The 16,970-nt window shown below is 33.0% G+C and overlaps 1 protein-coding gene across 2 annotated transcripts; it reads left to right on the top strand.

Moving 5' to 3' along the window:
• Positions 1–1,076: 1,076 nt before the first annotated feature.
• LOC110624752 (dihydrolipoyllysine-residue acetyltransferase component 1 of pyruvate dehydrogenase complex, mitochondrial) lies at positions 1,077–14,605 on the top strand. 2 transcript variants are annotated; one of them, XM_021770036.2, is made up of 23 exons: positions 1,077–1,355; positions 2,157–2,207; positions 2,700–2,745; positions 2,884–2,917; positions 6,070–6,119; positions 6,223–6,267; positions 6,384–6,457; positions 6,719–6,788; positions 7,190–7,375; positions 7,490–7,534; positions 7,653–7,726; positions 9,106–9,175; positions 9,402–9,797; positions 10,717–10,777; positions 10,859–10,903; positions 10,999–11,082; positions 12,131–12,207; positions 12,279–12,341; positions 12,718–12,788; positions 12,887–12,947; positions 13,450–13,510; positions 13,596–13,676; positions 14,235–14,605. In XM_021770036.2, exons 1-23 carry the CDS (start codon positions 1,252–1,254, stop codon positions 14,291–14,293), a joined length of 1,908 nt encoding a protein of 635 aa, XP_021625728.1. In that variant the 5' UTR covers positions 1,077–1,251; the 3' UTR covers positions 14,294–14,605. The 2 variants fall into 2 exon arrangements, with proteins under 2 accessions (XP_021625728.1, XP_021625730.1); XM_021770038.2 differs by lacking the exons at positions 1,077–1,355; positions 2,157–2,207; positions 2,700–2,745; positions 2,884–2,917 and adding an exon at positions 4,653–5,507.
• Positions 14,606–16,970: the final 2,365 nt, after the last annotated feature.

Below are 16,970 nucleotides of genomic sequence, written 5' to 3' on the forward strand. Positions count from 1 at the left end.
ATGAAAGTAAATTACTATTTAAAAAAAATTTAATATTAAAGTTATTTGGCTTAAATTAATTTAATTGAAATATCTCCCTTCTATATTAAAAAACAAGTAAATTACCGTTTAAAAAAAAATAAAGTTGAATAACTAAATTAAAAATAAACAAAAAATTAAATGATTTTAAATGAAAATTACCCATTAATATAACCTTATTCTAATTACTCCTGGAAAGTTAATTCTTCAAATGCTGTGAGTATATTAAAAAAAGAAAAAAATATAAAAAAATATGAGATTGTTGAAAAAATGCTGATGAAATAATTAAAATATAATTATTAATTAAAAAATAAAAAAATAAAAAAATATAATAAATTTCATTTATTTTTATTTTAAAATTTATAATTTAATTTATATTAAATTAATATTTCTTAATATAATTCTTATATTAATATTTTTTATGATACGATGAAAGTTTTTTTTTTTTTATTAATTATGGATATTACAAGTATTATTTGACATCAATTTAATTACTATATTTTTAAAAAAATAAAAAGAAAATTATAAAAAATATTTTATGTAATTTTATTAATTTTTATTTTAAAATTTATAATTTAATTTATATTAAAATAATATTTATAATATTTTATGCTGTTAATAAAAAAATAAAAATTTTTAAATACCGTCTTAATATAAAAATTATATTATGAAATATTAATTTAATATAAATTAAATTATAAAATTTATAATAAAAATTAAGTGAAATTATATTATATTTTTTTATATTTTAATTTTTTAATTAATAATTATATTTTAATTATCATATTAATATTTTTTAATAATATTAAAAAATTATAAATATTTATTAATAATATGAGAATACAGGGAAAATGAGCGAAGGCTTGTACCTTTTTTGTATTCTTTTTAAAAATAAATGAAAAACCCCACTGGTCTGAGCCTGAATGAGGAAACAGCCTTATGCTCCTAATTCGGAAAGGCCGGCCCATATTCCCTACTCCCCGATGGCCCAACTTCTAGGAAAAGCGGCCGAAAGAAAGGAAAAAGTGAAAAAAAAAAAATAAAAAAGTCTCATTTTTTTGTTCCTTCACAAAAAGTCGGAAACAAAAATTGACGCAACACTGGACGATTAGCAGCCCATCTGATTCTACCCAGATACGAACGAGTACATCAAATCCCCAGAACCCATAAAGAAAGTGGAATTTTTTTCTTTTATTCTCTTCCTCTGCAGGGTTGCTGAAGAAAGAGAAGGTTATGGCGCTTTCCCGGCTTAGACATCCTGTGATCTCACGTGCCCATTCTCTTTTCAGAGCTCGCTTTCTTTCCACATACCATTCCTCCTCTGGATCCTTATCTCGGTATCAACTTTCTTTCTCTGCATATGTGTTCTTACAATTGACATAGAAGTACATGTATGATTTTTGTTGAAGAACATGATAATACTAGTGATCTGTGATTGACTTTTTCTTTTTTGGAGGAAAGAAGATTTTGAGAGGTATGGATTGGTGGGTTTTGCTCAAAATCACATGATATATGAAATTGGCTTTCAAAATGAGGATGTAAGAAACAAGAATTAAGTGGAAATGAGTATTTGCGAGAGTGTGTGTTTGAATTGGTATAGTTGTATCGAGGTTAGGTCCTCAGTTATGGAACGATGAGCCTTTCAGTTCCCTTCTTAACTTGAAAATTATGTTTCACTTGATTTTCATTTTGGAGTTACCTTCCAGTTAGTGTATCTGATTAACAATCTTTTTGGAAGTTGGACAGTGGATTTGACTGCTTAAGCATACACTTTTAAATTATACCAATTCAAGCGAACTTGCATCCCTATTCTTCTTCAACCTTTAAAATATTGCCCCCATTTACTATTTCATTTACAGCTCATTTGCCTAATAAAAAACATGTGGTAACTCTTCCAAATCCATTCAAGCTTTTGCTGGTTGGTCCTTACCGAGAGAACTTTGTAGGATCCCAGTGACTGGAGAATTTCACATGCCACCTATATCATCTGCTAAATGTGTTGACATGCTACCTATATTATCTGCTAAATGTGTTTCCAACCGATAATCTTTTGCGGGTACTGGATGATATTCTATTAATTGTAGTTTCAGTTATCCATATATTTTCATGTCCTTATTGTCGACTTCTTTTTGATGCAGCTGTTCTAGTGGGAAAAACTCTTTTGTGGATGGCAACTTCTCGTTGTTAAGGTTACTGTCCTTTTGACTTTTTCGTTTGCCATTGATGAAAACCTGCTATTACTGCTTTACATGGTTCTATCACTCTTTTGTCACGTTTCAGTAATTAAATTTTGTACTTATGTAGTGATTTCCCTTAGAGAAATCAGCTTCCCTTTCATTTTGGTTACTATTTTTTTTTATGATGCTCATAACTAGACCAAGTGAAAAAGATCTGACACATCTGTCTGATAAAAAAATTACACCTGCTTAGATTTTTTTGTATATTACCACTTAATCAAGCTAGCAACAACAAAATGATAGGTGATTGGATTTTCAGTTGACATTGTGTGTGGTTGCTTTTGGTTAGTAAACATGATGATGTTTAAATTGCTTTACATCCATCAAGTTGACTTTGTTTGGCTTCTTGCTTTTCTATTTAGACCAATCCAACTTGCATTCTTCATTATTTATTCTCTGGTTGTATCTTTCTGTTGGAAATTCACCTGTATTAATTCTTAACAGGTCTGCTTCCTTATATGGAGTACACGATAGTTCTTGGAAGCTCAAGGTTGGCATGTATTTTTATAAAAGTACCAATTTAGATGTATCTGCATTTGATGTTGAAGTTCATGATAGTTATTGGAATCTTAAGTTAGGTTAACGTTATAAGTTCCACCAACTTAGAGACATCTGTTGTTATTTGCAGTTGCGAATTGGTTTGCATCATTTCTCAACTACAGGTAAATATTCATCTTCATTTAATTATTAGACACTCCATATTTTGTTTATACCTCAGCGATTCTGCCAGTTTTTTTCTTGAAGGAACTTGCTTGGTTGTATCTCCATTGTCTTTTTACCTCCTGGCATAGTGACATTAGAATTAACGAAAGTATGATCTTATTTATTGGCGCCATTACAAAATTCAGAATTTTGTAAAGTTTTGTCTGACTTCAATATTGCTTGGATAAAAAATTTACTGGTAACTATTGTTAATGACCAGCTGATATTTGAGTTTACTTATAGGTGAATAAATGTATCAATATTTTTGCTATTCTATTAGTTATTTGGTGAATGTAGTTCCAAATAAATCTGGAGTTGCAGAGTTATACCTAGAATCCAACTTTGTAATATTGGGTTCATAGTTTCATACTGGACTCAGGTTTGCACTATTTTGATGTTCGTAATTTAGTTTCCTACGTCCTCGATAAGTGGGCTTCTGATGCAATGGAGTTATGATCCAGGTTGGACATAAATGGCAATTTAACTTTCTTAGGCTGTTATGTAAAATGAACTACCGTAGTTCCCAGTTTCAAGAATATCAGTTAGTCCACCTAGCTGGGACATATTTGGAAGGATGTAACTATAATTGTAACTAAATTGCAATTCCTTATTATAAAACTTTTCAAGTCTTTGATAGCTTGTGCTATGCTCATTGTGTGTGATAACTTGTTATACATGCATCTTGAAAAATCAGATTTTGTTCTTTAACTTATTGGGACAAGGTGGAGTTTTTGGGCATCTATTAAGGCATAGTTGCATTTTAGTGTGTATTATTCCCTCTCCTTTTCTTGATAGGATTCATTGACCTCCATGGTGTTCTTGTTACGACTAAGGAATATAGTAGTAGTGGATAGTCCAGCAATAGAGTAGCATTTTCATTAGTCAGTTGTAAGTGTAGAAAGCAGTTATAGGACCTAAAATAGTATAAATAGGAACTTAATTGTAAAGAGGAATCTGCATAAGATCACTAGCAATAAGATTCTCTCTCTCTCTTTATCTATTTTGCCATCTCATCTTCTCTAATTCTCTCTATTAAACCTTTCTATTTCTTTTCTCAACCAAATCTAGTTCTATCTCTTTCTCTCCCTATTCTCCTCTGTTTCTAAGGGAATTACAGGTTTGATATGTAACAAGTGTTATTAGAGCTCTCTTTTGACCTGGTTTGCTTCCAGTCCTTTCTGCTGGAGTCACAATCCTGCGCAGATTTATAGGAGTCTTTCAAAATTCTGTATTTCTTGAAGATTAACAATGCTTCTTCTCTCTCTTCTCTTCTTAACTCTCTCTTAATTCTTCTCTTACCATTCTCTATATTCTTCTTCTACTTCTTCCAATTCCATATTCTTCTTTTGTCTTTCTTCTGTGTTAGGGTCCCTGGTTATATCACCTGAAATTTCTTTCTTTCTTGAATTCTTGAAGCAAACTTACTTCTTCTTTTGTTGATTACTGGTTATATCTTTTATTTTCCTTCTTAAAGTTTTCATTTCCTGCATTTCAAGTAATCCGTTTCTTGCAATTCTAGAAAATTTCAACCTAGGCCTGTACGGTTATACTCTACTTCTTGTTTTGATTTACTGTTTCTGAGTTTTCTATTTCCTTCCTCAACCCTATACCTATTCTAGTTTCTTTTCTTTTTTCTTTTCAGGCCTCTGTTCCATGTCTATTCCTAGGGTTTCAACTTCTTTTTCCTTGTTTCAGGCTTGACCAAAGATAACTTTCTTCTCCTCTTCTACTGAAACCCTATTCTTGAAATTCTTGATTCATGGAAGTACAAACTTTGGTACAACTTTTTCTTAATAGAGTGGAGGAAATTCTGGATAGAAGATTAAAAGAATGAGATGAGTGGCTGGAAAAAAGATTTGAAAAAGTGATTCAGGAAATGAAAAGATTGGATCAGAAAATGGTAAGGTTAGATCATAAAATGGAAACAGTTGAGCAGTCAATTCAAGTGAATGGAGAGGGTTGCAGTCTTCGTTAATAAAGATCAACATTTTGAAAACCCAGTGAGGAACAAAATACCTTATGTGAAACTTCCAGAAAGAAAGACAAGGGCACTGAGATGGAGCAGAATTTTTTGCTGATATGCGTTGTGTAAGTGAGGTCTATGAGGAGGAGAATGATGAAGATGGTGATGACGGGAGACTAGAATCTGCAATGGGGAAAGCAGAAGCTATAATTGAAATTCTTGCTGTAGAAATTATTGGGAATGTTCTTGAAACTGAGAAAGATAAAGGACTTGCAAAAAATGTTGATACTGTAAGCATTTGGCTGAATTTTAGGAGACAAGATAGTGAGTTCAGCCGTTGTAATCCTGTAAGTCTCATGGAAGATGAACACAAAATATTGAGAAGGGAAAGGAAGAAAGTTTAGCCATCAAATGGAATCGTGATTTTGAAGGAATAAGCATGGGAAATTTGGAGAAGAAAGAGTGCATACTATCACCTGCAACTTTTTGGCCGCGTTCTTTGGGACATTGGTGCTGAAGCATGTGATGGAAGTTAACATTTGTGATAATGTGATTCCAAATTCAGGGGATTAACTGTGCAGCAGAAGGTGATTAATAATTCTCTTCTTTTCGTTTTAAATAATTTCATTTCTTATTAGGAAAAAAAATCATGTCAAGGTTCTCATTGATATTGCACTGTACACCTGAGTAAAGATCCTAGCTTTCCATATGAGGTTTGACCTTATGTTCTGCTGTGTTTTGTTATTATTTTCTGGTGGATCTGTTTTTATATGCATGTTATAGAATGAACATAACTCAGCCTCTATCCCACTCTAGTTGGGCTGTGTGGATCTATCTTCTTTTCTCAGCTCTATATAAGGCTAGATTTTCTTCTATCAGAACGCTTCCAATCGAGATCTTTTATGTTTACTCTTCTCTTCTTGAATTTGCTTCTTTCTCTGTACATCTGAAGCTGTAGGTATATTTTGGATAGATTAATCATTTCAGTCTTCCCTCCTCAACTTGTCTTCATGTGCCACATCCTTACATTTATTGCATTTATACCTTTGATAATGTTTGTGATTAAGTTACATTTTTTATCTTATGCCTAGTTATGTACGTCTCTAGATTTATGTCCATATTTTATCGCTAAGCTCTTTGTTGTTCCAGAGCTTCCACCTCATGCGGTCATTGGAATGCCTGCTTTATCTCCTACAATGGTGAGATATTTAGGAAAAGCTTAATATTGACAGTTCTCTCTGTTTCCTTGGGGGTTTACTTTCTACCACTAGAAGTCAATGTTTTATATCTTCTTTCATGCAGACTCAAGGTAATATTGCAAAATGGAGGAAGAAAGAAGGGGATAAGGTGAATTAATTTAAAAGGTGATAAGTTTGAAGTAAATCCTTTCTCATGTTATAAAAACTAAGTCTTTCATTGCATCTCTTTGCTCTGGTTTCTGCACTTCTAAACCAATCTAACAGATAGAAGCGGGTGATGTACTGTGTGAAATAGAGACAGATAAAGCTACAGTTGAGTTTGAAAGTCTTGAAGAAGGGTAACTTCTATTTATTTCTACTTTCTCCTTTGGTTCTTTTTTCCTATATATGTGCATGTGTTACTTAGGGTACACATTGCTTTTGGAACTCTTATCTACTTTCTTGGAATTATTCTTAATTGAATCCTTTTCAGAATTTTTTTACATGATTTTTTTTATTGTTTTTGGACCAAAAAGCAGAACCATTTTGTGGTTTTATTCTTTTTCAAACTGCAACGAAATTTCATTTCTTCTTATTGTTACATATTTCTTCTTCTACAGCTTTTTGGCAAAAATCTTGGCACCTGAAGGTTCAAAGGATGTTCCTGTAGGACAGCCCATTGCAATAACGGTAAATTGTGTTTTCCTAAATTCTTGTTGAACTTTTCCTTCATCCCCTGAAAAATTACGTGTGGGTGGATTATTTTGGAGTCTTAGACCTATTTTTATTGGATGAAAACAAGCATTGGGCACTAAAAAATCATGTTTATTTGAAAAGAAAAAAAACTAAGAGAAGTGTAATATTATCAGCGAACTGATTCTCATCTCACTTCTTACAGACTTCTGTCGTGTTTCCTTCTTATTTGATTATCCTTAAGCATATTTGATTTCATTAAAATATTTTCTATTTCATGCTTTCGCAAAAACTATTTGACATTGATACTGTGTTATGCTTTTTTTTCCATAATTTCTCTTGAGAGAATCAATCATTCAGGTAACAGGTTGTTAACACTCTTTTGATGGCCTCACAAGGTTGAGGACGCAGATGATATCCAAAATGTGCCAGCAACTGTCAGCAGTGGAGCAGAGGTTAAAGAGGAAAAATCATCTGAAAGGGATTCCCATAGTGAAGACAAGGGAACCACCTCTGATAAGCTGAGCACATCTGAACTTCCTCCTCACATTGTTATTGGAATGCCAGCATTATCACCAACAATGGTAAGAAAGTATGGATTAGGATATGAGATAAATATGTCTGGCTTCTTTGCTGAGGGCTGAATTTTATTGATTCCTGCAAAATTTAATTATTTGTTTCAATATATTCTTGTACAGAACCAAGGTAATATTTTCAAGTGGAGAAAAAAAGAAGGAGACAAGGTTGGTTTGTTTGGCTAAGTTATAGATTCATTGCTGAATTCCTTTCTGTCTTGCATATACTTATTGATCAAATCATTAGTCACCATACCTAGTTCTCTTGTTATTTCTCTCTTAACAGATAGAAATGGGCGAAGTCATATGTGAGATAGAGACAGACAAGGCCACCCTTGAATTTGAAAGTCTTGAAGAGGGGTAATAATTCTTCTATTTTGGTAATTGCTATTACTGGGGGGGGCACTTTTATACTCAAGTGCTATCTGCTAGTTTAACACAATGTACAATCTGCTAGTTTAACTCATGGAATTGTGTGTTTAATCAAGTTGCATACAGGCCTGAGGGATATACAGCTCGACTAATTAATACACTTAAGTCATGTTGATATTTATCATTTGACCACCCTCTTCACCAGTAGATTCTCATTAAACAGAGGTATTTAGTACATGTTGGAGATAGAAATTCTTAACTTGATGCTTTCCAAAGCAATGGATCTGGGCTTTTTTGTGGATTAAGGTGGGAAGTACAGAAAGGAAATGAGATTATATCACCTTCTATTCACTGTTGTCACATTCATTTCCTGGTAAATTGTTTAAGGATATCCTCAACTTGATGTGCATTTCACTATGTTTTGATATATAGTGTTTTGGCTGAAGGTTAATTTGAGCTCAAATTAGATGATTACTCTGGCTGGGGAAGTGGGTGGCTCTTTCTTAGCAAGCAGCACGATGTGAAGTGGGGCTCTTCATTGGATGGACCTTCATCTTCCTGAATGAGCTAAGCTCAAGAAAAAACTTTAGGGTTCCCATTGCATAAATGGAAAACAAAATTGAACTGTAACTTATTTAATATAGAAAAAGCATCATACCCTTGGTGGGGTGGGGTGGGGTGATTACTCCTATAAAAGCACTTCTCCCTATGTTTTGATGTATGTGTATCCCTATTCCTTAATTTTCTATTCACTGGATGGACATTCATCTTAATCAGATGAGGTCAAGAAAGAACTTCTGTGTTCCCATTGCAAAAATGGAAAAGAAAATTGACTGAAGCTTCTCTAATAGAGAAAAAGCGTTATTTATCCATTCAAAGTGAAAAAGCTTTGTTTTGTGCTAGACGTTTTGGAATGAGCTTCACTCTTTCGATAGGATCTGATACTCTTATAAGCTGAATTTGTCAAAGGTGAACCACAGGATGGAGAGGTTTATAAACACCTATATGGAAGGAAAAAAAAGCCAGAATTGATCCCTCTTGCAGTTTTGTCTTGTGTGGAAAAAGAGAGACAGAGGCTTTGAGAGAGGATCAGAGGATTTGTCTCTGATGACTCTATAAAGTCATTGCCTTTGTGCACTAGATTTATGGGTTGCTGCATTTATATATATGTTTGGAGCTCTGTAATTTAGTGGCTCTTTGTTTTGCAAGTAATGTCTATTTTTATAAGATTTGCTGGCCTCTCGGTGTTCTTTTCTCAGCTATTGTTACTTAGATATAATAACTTCATTGAAATCAGTTCTTATAGCTTTTCAATATTATGCTATTAGTAGAAGTTTTACAGTCTTTGGTGGAAATTCTGAGTGTAGGTATTTAGCTAAGATACTGGCACCTGAAGGTTCAAAGGATGTAGCAGTGGGACAACCCATTGCAGTCACAGTAAGTTTCAGTTATTTCTCATATGAGTAACTTGTGTCCTTAAGCTGTCATGAAATAATGATGTAACTGATGCTTTCAGTATTTAATTAGTAGCTAGTGGGTACTTTTACTGAACTACAGTTATTAATTGCATTTTTAATTTATTGAAATATTTTAATTTCACTTGTAATTTGTGTTGAAGTGAGTTACATGAGGGAGGTGAGAGCTAATTGTGTTGTCTTTCCAGGTTGAAAATTCTGATGATATTGAAACTGTAAAGACTAATTTTAGTGGTAGCATGGAGGTGAAGGAAGAAATATCGCCCCGTCGTGATTCAAAGGATGATGGTAGAGAAGAAAAAGCAAGTTTTACAAGGATCAGTCCTGCTGCTAAGTTGCTGATTTCAGAGCATGGATTGGATGCATCATCACTAAAAGCATCAGGTCCTCATGGCACTCTTCTTAAGGGTGATGTTTTGGCTGCAATTAAATCAGGAAAGGGATCTTCAAGCAAACCTTCACCTAAGGGTAAAGGTGCTCCATCTCCCCCAAAAGGCTTACAAGCTTCAACCACAGCTTTACCAGAGTCTTACCCACAGCAGTCAGATTCTTTTGAAGATCTTCCAAATACTCAAATTCGCAAGGTATTTTCCATCTGCAGTTAATGAAAGTGAATAGGTTTTTCCTATTTGTAAATACCTTTAATTTGTTTGTTAAAAGTTTTGAAGGTTTCTTCAGAACTTTGTCTTGATAGTTGATACTGCTGCTTTTCGATGTCTCTGAATCCTAGAATAAAATGAAGCATCCGTGTAAAGCAAGTGATATAAACATATACGTGTGTAGTCAAATTACAATTTAGGTGGTGAACATGAAAAAATAATACTAATTTTTGATGTATTTGGAACTTGAATGGATTTTATCATTCCTGAAACAACTGTCATCTCAGATGACATGTCCATAGTTACCCTGTCATCTGATAGTATTTTCTATCCAATTTTCAGCTGATTAACATATTTGATACTGTCTGTCATATGAGTTTCCTTGGTCAATTATCTATCTGTTGGACCTGCATGTTATTTCCAAATCAGATGTTGTATAATAACCAGGCATTCAATGTCTATTTCTTTTTCCCTCTTCATGGACTGATATAATCTTTGTTTTTTCCTTTTTTGGATAAGCAATATATTTAGGTTGTTGCTATTCATTTGTAATTATGATTTCTTTGGATTATGTACTTACTGTAACACTTAGTATTAGCATCCAAATTGCAATGCATGAATGTCTTTTGGAATAGAAGTGGAGTGCAGTTGCACTCAGCTTGTGTTTCCTTGTGATGGTTTAGTGGATTTTTTGCACAACCTGAATCTGGTTGCTCTCCTAATTAAGTCTTTTGAAGGTTTACAAGTTCCCTGTTTCTCTCTCTTTCTTTTGGGGTTCCTCTTGCATTTTCTTCTCCTGTACCTGGATTGTGTTCTTTATCATTGCCATACTTTTATTATTAAAGAAATTTGCTAATGTGACCTCAAATTTATTTGGGGTGAAATTTTCTTGTTAACTTTGCAGGTCATAGCTAGAAGGTTATTGGAATCAAAACAGACTGCACCTCATTTATATTTATCAACAGGTAATGTTAATTTATATGGTAATTTATCTGTTTTTTCTGTTAGATAATATTTGTTCTCATTTTATTTGCGGTGCCTATCAGATGTTATACTGGATCCTCTTCTTGCTTTCAGAAAGGAACTCAAAGGTATTGAACTTAAAACTTTGGATTTGTTGCTTTGTTTCTCTAAACATACATAATTTGGCAGATTGCTCATGGATTAGTACTTCTGCAACTTACAGAGCAACATGATATTAAAGTGTCAGTAAATGACATAGTCATCAAAGCTGTTGCGGTTGCACTAAGAAATGTACCAGAAGCTAATGGTAAGATAAATGTTAAATTATTCCAGAAAGAATACTCCAAACGCAGATCTTTTACAAACTAAGATTTGATCACTGGTGCCTTATCAATCATAGCAATCAGTCTATTTTTGTTCTGTACATTGTACATTTAGTTGGTTCTCTGATAGTGCTTTAGTATATTTCGTGTTTGGAAGCTAATTCTGTGACAGTCTGTGGTGCCATACTCTTGCGGGAGACTTCAGTTTTGTTGGATTCAGTCAGTGGGTATAAATGATGTGTAGCCCTCTGAAATCTGAATTCACATTCAGGCATCTGATATAGTGTTTATTCAATTACCAACTATTGTTATGGTTCCGGGCCTGTGATCGTGTCACAGGATAATGGATAGGGAAGGAGCTCATTAGCGGGAGCTCTTAACACCTTGGACTCGATAATGAGAGAGAGTCTTAAATCCTAAATGTGTTTGTAATTAATTTTCTTGTTTTATTAAATAAAAATAAATCTCTTATATAGTGGAGGTTCTAGTACTTCTAATCAAAGTAGAAGTCTAATACAAGCAACCATTAGATCTAAGATAAGATAATGAAAAATATAATAAGAAAATAATGGAAAATCTAATAAGATAAAATAATGGAAAATCTCATAAGAAATTACTAGATAATTAAAATCTATTTGTTATTTATTTGGTCTATTAGTTGTCCATAACAACTATGCAAGTGAACCACTCCATGGAAGTTTTGGCCCACTCTACCAGTCTTCTTTATATGTAGGAAATCTGAGTTTCAAACTATTCTTGAGCATGGGCCTGAATGTTCTCTGAACACCATATAAGAAGCGAAAAAAGTGTTTTCATTGAGATGGACTCTTTTTGTAGTATTTGGTAGAAATCTGGCAGTTGAGATTTTGAATAAGAATTTATGTACTCGGCCCTTTTTAATTGAACCTATCTATTGATATTTTGGAATTTATGGTATTATTTTCGGTTCCTCCCTTTCCCGAAAGACTATGAAATTCTTGCTGCATCTTTGTGCATTTCTGGTACTGAATATGATACATCAATGCATTGCAGCATACTGGAATGTTGAGAAAGGGGAAATCGTTTTGTGTGATTCTGTAGACATATCAATTGCAGTTGCTACTGAGAAGGTATGTTTACAATAATATGTCCTTTTATTTGCTTAGAACTCATCTGGCTTCATTACATTTTAATTTTGCAGGGCCTAATGACTCCTATTGTTAGGAATGCAGACCAGAAGTCCATTTCGTCAATCTCCTCAGAGGTATCTTGTGGCAAGTTTGAAATGTTTCCTGTTTTGTCTTTATGCCTAGTCTAATGCATCAAAAGGTAAGAGCTTTGCAGAGAGTGCGCTGGATGGCTCATAATATCAAGGAAACAAGGAGTTATCTTCTACATTATTACTCTTGGAACCTCACATGTATATTTATTGGATATTTAGTATAGGGAACTCATGAACATTGATCACCCAGATAAAGTAAAATGAAATTCAGGTCACTTTTGGATCCAGATAGGAAAATTTCAACATTAATACATTGTCTCTTTCCTCTTATTGGTCATTGCCAATATTTTACTTTTACTAGTTTGAAGTAAAATGATCTTTCTATCATTATCTTATTGTCAGTAATTTGGGTTTTCAGGTTAAGCAACTAGCTGAGAAAGCTCGTGCAGGGAAGCTTGCTCCGAATGAGTTTCAAGGAGGGACGTTCAGGTAATACATATTACCTATGTTTTCAATGTCCAACCCCTGCTCCTTATTTAAATAAATAAATTGATATATAATCTCAATTACCACTGACCATTGCGCAGCATTTCAAACCTGGGAATGTATCCAGTGGATCAATTTGCTGCAATTATAAATCCTCCACAGGTTCTCTCCCTCTTCCACTGTATGCATACACATTACTATACTTTTTCAGTGAGCCCATAACTGTTGGTTTCATCAATCATCTTTGCGTGCAATGTAAATTCTCTGCTATTTGAATGATGTCATCTCAAGCGGCATTACCTTTTTGGACTTGGACCTTAAAAGAAGCAAGATTTTTTGAAAAGTGTTTTCATCTCCATAAATGCAGACTTAAAATTTATGGAACTATAGTGCTAAATAGTAAGATTTTGCAAAAACTTATATTTGTTGAATCTTGAGAACCCTTTTCTATGTTTCTTGAAAGTTGGTGGTGGAAAAGTTTTGAAACAAAACCCACCGTGTGATAGTTTTAAACTATCACAATAGGGGGTATGAGGAAACTGTAATGATACATTACTGTTGTCATTGTTTTAAATTTTTATGTACTTTTTTTCTTAAATTGATTTTTCATTTTTTGTTGAATTATGCAAGTACAATGTAAAAGTTCTTCTGTACTAAATTTCAGGCTGGCATCCTAGCTGTTGGTAGAGGGAATAAAGTTGTTGAACCGGTAGTTGGAATTGATGGTAAGCCTATGCTGCTTGTAGGCTCTGTAACATAATATTGGATGCTTTTGAAAGAGTTATATAACTTGGATTTTACCTTTACCAGGAACGGAGAGGCCTGCAGTGGTCAACAAAATGAACTTGACATTATCTGCTGATCATCGTGTTTTCGATGGCAAAGTTGGAGGTATGTGATGTTGTGAAATTTCTCTATTTGAATGGGAGGCATTCTTAAAAGTGTGTCAACTTTTTTATTTGTTATTTATTTTTAGATTTTTTTTTTCATCTGGTGGAAAATATTGGGGGTTTGATTCCTTTTGGCTCAGTCAGACTTCTTTAATGTGATCTCAGTTCATGAGGATTTCATTGTACAGGCAGGGCCTAAATGCTCCTACACTAGTTAATTGGACAAGGTTTTCCATAATCATGGAGGTGATGTAATTACGTGAAGTTAAGAGATAACTAATTATGCAGAACTATTGAGCCTTTAGTGATCTTGCCTGCTAATTAACCTTCCTTTTTGAGAAGTCGCTATGTTTTTCTTCTCGCCCTTATTGATAATGAGAATCAGTTGAGGGGTTGTATCTCCAGTTTATTCTTTAGCGATTCTTTTGTTGATTCTTAAGGTGTTGATCTATGATTTAAGTGGTTCTGCTGCTGCATGGAGCATCATGATGACAAGTTCACGTTGACCTATAATTTTGGAAATTTGCTTTTATTAATTTTACAGCTATGGTCTTTGTAGGTGCATTTCTCTCAGCTTTGCGTTCCAACTTCAGCGATATCAGGAGACTTCTTCTGTAAGGCCCTCAAACTAACAATTGGGTTTCGAGAAATAAGACGTGACAGAGGATGTCATGCTAAAGCAAGGTAGGAAATTTTCCAAGCCCTGGTGCCAATTTGTTGAAGGAAATATTTTTCAGCATTGCAAATTGCTTGTGATGTGCTGTTTTTACAAAATTTTGCATTCATTCAACCCTTCCTTTTAGTAGTTAGAATTGAACGCTGATTTTCAGGTGTTGATTCAGGCAAGATTTTTGCCATATGTATCATGCTCTAATTCGAGGTTTATTTCAATAAGAATAAATTACAATGTGTGAGCAAATTATGGAAAAATATGAACTCTTTCTTAATAATTTGCCCTGCAATTTTTATCCCATAATACTGAAAATATCTGTTTTTGGGTTTGTTAACTATTTAGACCAATTAAACCTCCTGACGACTTCCTCAAATATTAGCAATTTGTCTTTTTCTGATCATCTGGAATTCGATGAGAGTTATTAGGAGAAAAGCATTCAGTTTGGTTTTACATTGACTCGAAATTGAGAAAATGAAAAACTGATTTCAATTAAAATACACACTTTGGTTTGGTTCATCAGTTCCCGTCACAAATGCATTTTACAGTATGAATCAAAATCAACCCTGGAAAAATAAGACTCCACGAATCAAATGTAGAGAAAATTGCGACAGTGATTATGATAATCAAACTAAAACTCAATTTTCATAAAATAATGAATAATCGAATCAGAATTAGAAACAAATAATAATAATGAAGGAATCCAAATGTGCAATTAGCAAGAACATGGAGTAAAGGAAGGGCTTTTTGGCACAGGAGAGACCATAGATGGAAGAAATCACTCTCTAGATCGTGATGCAAGGCGGTGTTGCTAGTGATAGACTCTAAACAGATTATAGAAGAAGAAAGGGAAGAAGACAGACGGAGAATTAGAGAAAGACTAAGAGGAAAAGAGAGAGATTCATGCAAAAATTACTCAACAGATTACATTGTTAGTCCTAATGATTTGTGGTATTTACTCGCAAGGGAGAAGGAAGACTAGGGATGCTATAACAACGAGTTCAAAACGAAAGAAATAAGGAATACAGTACAAGATTAGCAACAACAAAAATTTAAGATCCTTGTCGGGATTGATCAACTAGTATGGGTAATTGGTGAGGGGCTACTCGCAGAAGGTATAACCTCTTTCAGAACTATTGAAGAAGGAACAAAAAGTGGCAATGGACAAAAGAGTGTGAAGCAGCTTTAAACAGTGTAAAGGAAGCCATATTGGTAGAGCGTGTTAGCTGGGTCAAATAGGAATAAGTTCTTCAAATGCAAGCAAAAGGATGAGAATGCGAGAATTCAACAAGAGGAAGAATCCAAACACGCTTTTGAAATAGAATTTTTTAAAAAATTTACTAATAATTTTTTTATTATTTTTAATTATTAAATATTTATTATTTAGTTTTTATAATGTTAAAAAACTCATTAATTAAATTCTTAATTTTATAAAAATGTCTATTAATTAAATTATTTATATTGAGAGTGTTTTAATTTTTTTGCTTAATTAATAGATTAATTAATATATTTTTTAAAATTATAATAATATTTTAATATATTTTGAAAATAAAAAAAATTAATTAATAAATTTTTTATATTATAAAAATGAAATAGTAATTTTTCAAAAAAAAAGTTCTTTTGCTTATTGAATGTTTAAATCGATGGACAAGAAGGTAAGAGGATTAAAATGAGTAAGTGAAAAAATACATAATATACATAGAACTTTAAATCCCTAAATCTAATGGTTAAAGTCTAAAGAAAAAAAATGGTAGGTGAGGATTTAATTGGATATTTTGTCTTTTCACTTTTTAATTTAAGGGATATAATAAAATCCTTATAAAAATAATGGTGAGGATTAAATTGTATTTAATTGCTTTAACAAATTTGATCTTATGGTTATAAATAAAAAGGACTAAAAGAATCAAAGGTTAAGATTTAGAGGTACTATTTTTGTATTTTTATTAAAAATTAAAATTAATTTTATCTTATTCACTTTTTAAAAAAAATAAAATTAAAATATTTATTTTCTAAGTTTTTTTTAACCATAAAAAATTAATTACATTAAAAGTCCAATAGTCAATGGAGAAACAAGCCAAATTTAGAGGTAAACCATCAACCACGGAATCAAAAGACTAAATAAAACTCAAATCAAACAAAGCCTAGCCTATAAAGTCCTGATCGGAATTGTCGGACCACCAAAAACTACCCAACACCACAACTATCTCCGGCATGAACACATATCCAATCAAAGAAAAGAAAAAATCAGTGCATGCCTAGAAGAAAATCGATAAAATAAACCAACCAATTCAAAACACAAGGCAGACTTGATTCGCTAACATTCTGAACACCACACCACACAGAGAAAGGCAACGCGATCGAGCTAAAAAGAGCGTGAATCGCTGAACACAGCATTGCAGCCAAAGACAAGCCGATGAAGAAGAGGATGAAACCTCTCCCTGCTAATCAATCGCAAAAATCCCGCATAGAATGAAATAAAACTATATACTGTCGACCGAAAAAGAAATACTGAAATTAGCGCTGCCTGCTAATAGCTAAAATCGAAACATTCACTGCATTCTCGCTCTCAATTGATTTATGCTTTTCAAAACAGAGAAAAACTCCTTAGAGTGCAATGAGATAAAA

This window comes from Manihot esculenta, chromosome 10 (assembly GCF_001659605.2).
Source record: "Manihot esculenta cultivar AM560-2 chromosome 10, M.esculenta_v8, whole genome shotgun sequence".
In the NCBI taxonomy this organism is placed as follows: domain Eukaryota; kingdom Viridiplantae; phylum Streptophyta; class Magnoliopsida; order Malpighiales; family Euphorbiaceae; genus Manihot; species Manihot esculenta.